Here is a 4,083-nt window from a genome sequence, read left to right as displayed (position 1 = left end):
AAACATGTGCAACTAGATTACTCTATTTGATTATGAAGAACAACCCCGATTTTGATTTGATGATGGGTCTCAAAAACCCAACACATTTTTCAATCAACTGATTCAGATAGGATTAGAAGTGGATAAAGAAAATCCATTGATGATAATAGTTGTATAGTGGTGGTAGCAAGCAATGATGGTGATTAAAACTAATCTTTATTTACCATCAGTTGATTCAGAAAGAATTAGAAGAGGATAAAAAAATCCATGGATGATGAAGAATCTGGTTTCGATGGAAGGTCTTTATACATTACAAATTTTAATAAAACAAATAAAGAAGATGGATGCATATTGGTCTGTTTTCGTTATTTAGTACATGAATTTTTGGCAGAGTATTTTATCACCCACTAATTGATGTTTTAGGTCTAATTGACCCAATTTTGTTGTATCAAAAGTAATCGGCCATCCTCCACTCAAATAACGCTATTTTAAAGTAAGAAGAATGGAAATCCACATACCACTAAAAACCCATTTTATCCGTAGTTTTTTGGGAACGATTTTTTAGGGACCATGATTTTTTTGGAGGGACCATGATTTTATTTCGGGTAAAGGCATTAGAAGTAATTTTAGGTCACCCCATATCTAGTTATTTATTTAATACCTAATCTACCCTCTTAATTAATTTTAGGTTATGATTAGTGAATGATTTAGTTAAAAACAATTAGTGAGATTAAATTAAAAGATGGGTTTACTATTAGTCGAGTAGAATTATTGAGAGAGTAGAGTTAGAGAAGATGAAGGAGAAAAACATGAAAAATAATTTTTTTTTCCAATTCACTAAGTTTGAGTATTCAAATGATGAAAACTCATCTGATTCTTCATCTCCATCCTCTCCTAGAATATTTGTTAATCTTCAAAATAATCCGGATTTGAACTGGATTTTGAACAGTTCGGTTACTTTATATGAAGAACAAGTAACCGAACTCATCTGAAGCTGTAGTTCGGTTCCCCCGTGAAATGAACAAGTAACCGAAATCATCTGAAAATGTAGTTCGGTTACTTGTTCCAAACACGCAGGTTACCGAACTCTCAAATAATAGAATTTCTAGGAGTTACAGCGTTATGTTCGGTTGGTTCTCAACTAACCGAACTTTGGTGTACAAAGTTCGGTTGGTTCGAAAACTGCATGAACTTTTGATCTAACTGAACTTTACGTAATATAAGAGTATATAAGTTTACAAAGTTCGGTTCTTTCGCAAACTTGAACTTAACGGCTAACCAACCGAACTCTGAGTTCGGTTTCTACGATAAAATTGTGAAGTTACCGAACTTAACAAACAAAAAAAATGTGAAGGTCCAGCGTCTATTGGCTAAGTTCAGTTACTTTGTAGTTTTAAAATTTTTTGCGAACAAACCGAACTCTATTGGCTAAGTTCGGTTATTTTGGAACTCAACATAGTGGCCACAACAACACAGTTCAGTTAGACTGGATTTGTTTTTTTTTTGGTTCTAAGGGTGGAGTTCGGTTACTTTGTAGTTTTAAAATTTTTTGCGAAACAACCGAACAGAGAGTTCGGTGACTTAGATTTAAATCCAATAGAACCGAATTTTTCTTCCTGTTCTTCATTTTCAAGAAGTTCGGTTAGTAAACTAGGTTTTTTTGGAAAATCGGCCTAACCGAACATGGATCTTTAACTCCTATTAAAGCCCTATTTTGATGATTTCTATTCGATTGAAGCAATCAAAATCAAATTAAAGTGAAGGGTTTGTTGGAAAATACCTCCGGAGTGGTCCCATGGCAGAATCAGGTTGCGGCTGACGTCTTTTATAGTCGATAAATTATTATGTAACCGAACTTAATTGTGATTGCATTGATATTGTTACATTTCTTAAATACGCGGTGGCGGTGGTGGGAGGAGGTTGTGGTGGTAATCGGTGGTTGGTGGTGGTGATAATCGGTGGTTGGTGGTGGTTATATATATAGGTGGTTATTAGTTGGTTTTAAATTAAATTAGGTTAAGGGTAGGTTAATCATTTCAACGTTTTAGGACACCCCTTATCACTATAGGGAAGGTGGCCTAATAAAACCATGATCCCTCGAAAAAATCATGGTCCCTAAAAAATCTTATTGTTGTGTTTTTTAGTGAATAGTTGTTTCTTGTTTTCTACTAAGCGCTAACTTTGTTCTCGTTATAGATTTTAGCAACTTTTACACATCAGTGGAATGAACAGTACTTTGGATATACGAATCATGATCAATGCAGGAAGTATAATATATTCGAAAAACATGATAATGAACTAGCATCGACCACTCCGCTAGTTGTTTTGGTGTCAGCCAATGTTCTGACTTCATTTATCGAACCTCCGGCTTCTCCTCTGATTTTTCTGTTTGTTTGCGGCTCACGTTCAAGTCTCTTGGATTAGAAGCAAATACCTCCTTCCCGTTAACCCTGTTTTTAGGCATTCATAATTACGTATCCATTATACTTTCTTTTTATGAGATATACGAATTACAAAAAGTTACTTGTAGTAATTTCAAATTGGGTGTACCTCATATTCAACTCCACTCTGAGGACGTTCACGCCAACTCTTTCACCAACCTCTGGGAGAGTTAGTTCCGCAAGGACCTTACGGGTCTCTCTGTTGAACAGTGAACTGAATTTAACGGTAAACGATACAGGCTCCATTTGTGTGGCAACCTGTGAGTAGATTCCAGCATTCATCTTATTGAGTTGGGTTCCATTCATTGGCATGGCGGTCAGAGTGAGGTCCTCAATAGCAACGCTAAGAAGCCCAGCCAAAGAGGTAGAGAAAGCAGCACTCAAATCATTCAATTCTGGAACATATGTGAACGTCCCTCCTTTCCTGTTCTTTGCAATTTCACTAAGCACCTACAGATTGGAGCAAACAAGAAGAATGCACCAAATTAAGTGACCTTATAGTAAGGAGTAAATGTTTAATTTAAAAATTCAAACTAGCTACCTCGTCGTCGCACTCACTACCTAAAACGAATGTGTAAACAGGGCCTGTTTAACAGGCACCTCGCTAACCGGAACACTGGTAGCATTACTTATACCTTCATCTTCTATCCCATCGGACATAAGCATGATAGCCACACTACGGTTTTCGGTGAAAGTACGGTCATTCAGTATTTTTAAGGCCAATCTAAGACCAGCTTCGGTGTTTGTGGTGGATTTGCTTTCTAATTTATTCATCAGATCTGTAATTTCCGTTTGAGAAGTTTCAGTTATCCGGCGCAGTGGGCATAACTTGTCAGCAAATCTATTGAAAGTGACGACAGACAAACGATCAATTGCACTAAGTTTCTGGACTAAGAATTGGATGGCAAGTTTCATTTTTAGTAACCTGTCTTCCTTATCCATGCTACCACTGATATCTAAGACGGTCACAAGGTCAACGCCTAATCTTCCTTCTTCGGCTCCAATACCCTTGAGCTCCACCAATACATTGAATTGGCACTTCTCCAATGGAGCCTCCGTCTTGTTAGTAATATTTGCCACCACTCTTTTACCCTTAAGTCGAACATCTGCATCCTCATCTGAGATAAGCCATGGAAATAACTTAAGCAGTGTGTTAAGAAGTAAAATTAGCTCGCTTAATAAGATATCATTAGGAAGATTCAGTAAAGAAATCACAAAAACGAAGCTATAAACATAAACAGGTACATTTTTCTTCGGAATTCATCATCAGAATTTGCTCATCATCGTTGTGGATCTCGTTTTCCATTTTTGTGAATGAGCTGATAGTTGTGTTCATGATTTTTAAACTACAAAGAAGAAAACTTTGATGGTATCTGAGTATTTTCAGCCTCCCATTTATAGAGAGAACTGAAGACTAACTCGTTTTATTACGCTATTTCTCCAAATGCAAAAAAAGCAGAAGAGTGGTTTGAAACATCGGAGCAAAAGCCCCGCTTATATGTGATGCTGGTTGGTTTCACATGGTGACCTTCGCCTACTTGCATCATCGTCGTCGTCATCGCCACTGCCGATATACTATTATTAATATTATTATATAATTTAATTCTAATTTTTTTAATACGAAGTGGCTAGGGATGAAGATGGTTTCGGTTTTCCGCTGGAA

At 36.7% G+C, this 4,083-nt stretch overlaps 1 protein-coding gene across 1 annotated transcript; it reads right to left on the bottom strand.

Moving 5' to 3' along the window:
- Positions 1-2,332: 2,332 nt before the first annotated feature.
- Positions 2,333-3,853, bottom strand: LOC113328021 (E3 ubiquitin-protein ligase WAV3-like). Its single transcript, XM_026575118.1, has 5 exons — positions 3,666-3,853; positions 3,346-3,538; positions 3,030-3,261; positions 2,530-2,870; positions 2,333-2,429 (listed from the first exon to the last, which is right to left on the bottom strand). The coding sequence occupies exons 1-5, from the start codon at positions 3,754-3,756 to the stop codon at positions 2,333-2,335; spliced, it is 954 nt and encodes a 317-aa protein (XP_026430903.1). The 5' UTR covers positions 3,757-3,853.
- Between the last annotated feature and the right edge of the window lie 230 nt (positions 3,854-4,083).

This window comes from Papaver somniferum, unplaced genomic scaffold (genome assembly GCF_003573695.1).
Source record: "Papaver somniferum cultivar HN1 unplaced genomic scaffold, ASM357369v1 unplaced-scaffold_107, whole genome shotgun sequence".
In the NCBI taxonomy this organism is placed as follows: domain Eukaryota; kingdom Viridiplantae; phylum Streptophyta; class Magnoliopsida; order Ranunculales; family Papaveraceae; genus Papaver; species Papaver somniferum.
Note: the sequence above shows the minus strand (reverse complement) of the source record. Positions and strands in the feature narration are given on the sequence as shown.

Bases quoted from the DNA above. Each gene is read 5' to 3' on its own strand.
- LOC113328021 (XM_026575118.1), bottom strand. From the start codon at position 3,756: ATGAACACAACTATCAGCTCATTCACAAAAATGGAAAACGAGATCCAC. The intron at 3,539-3,665 runs GTACCTGTTTAT...GGCTTATCTCAG, and splicing joins GATGAATTCCGAAGAAAAAT to ATGAGGATGCAGATGTTCGA. The intron at 2,430-2,529 runs GTACACCCAATT...GCCTAAAAACAG, and splicing joins AGAGTGGAGTTGAATATGAG to GGTTAACGGGAAGGAGGTAT.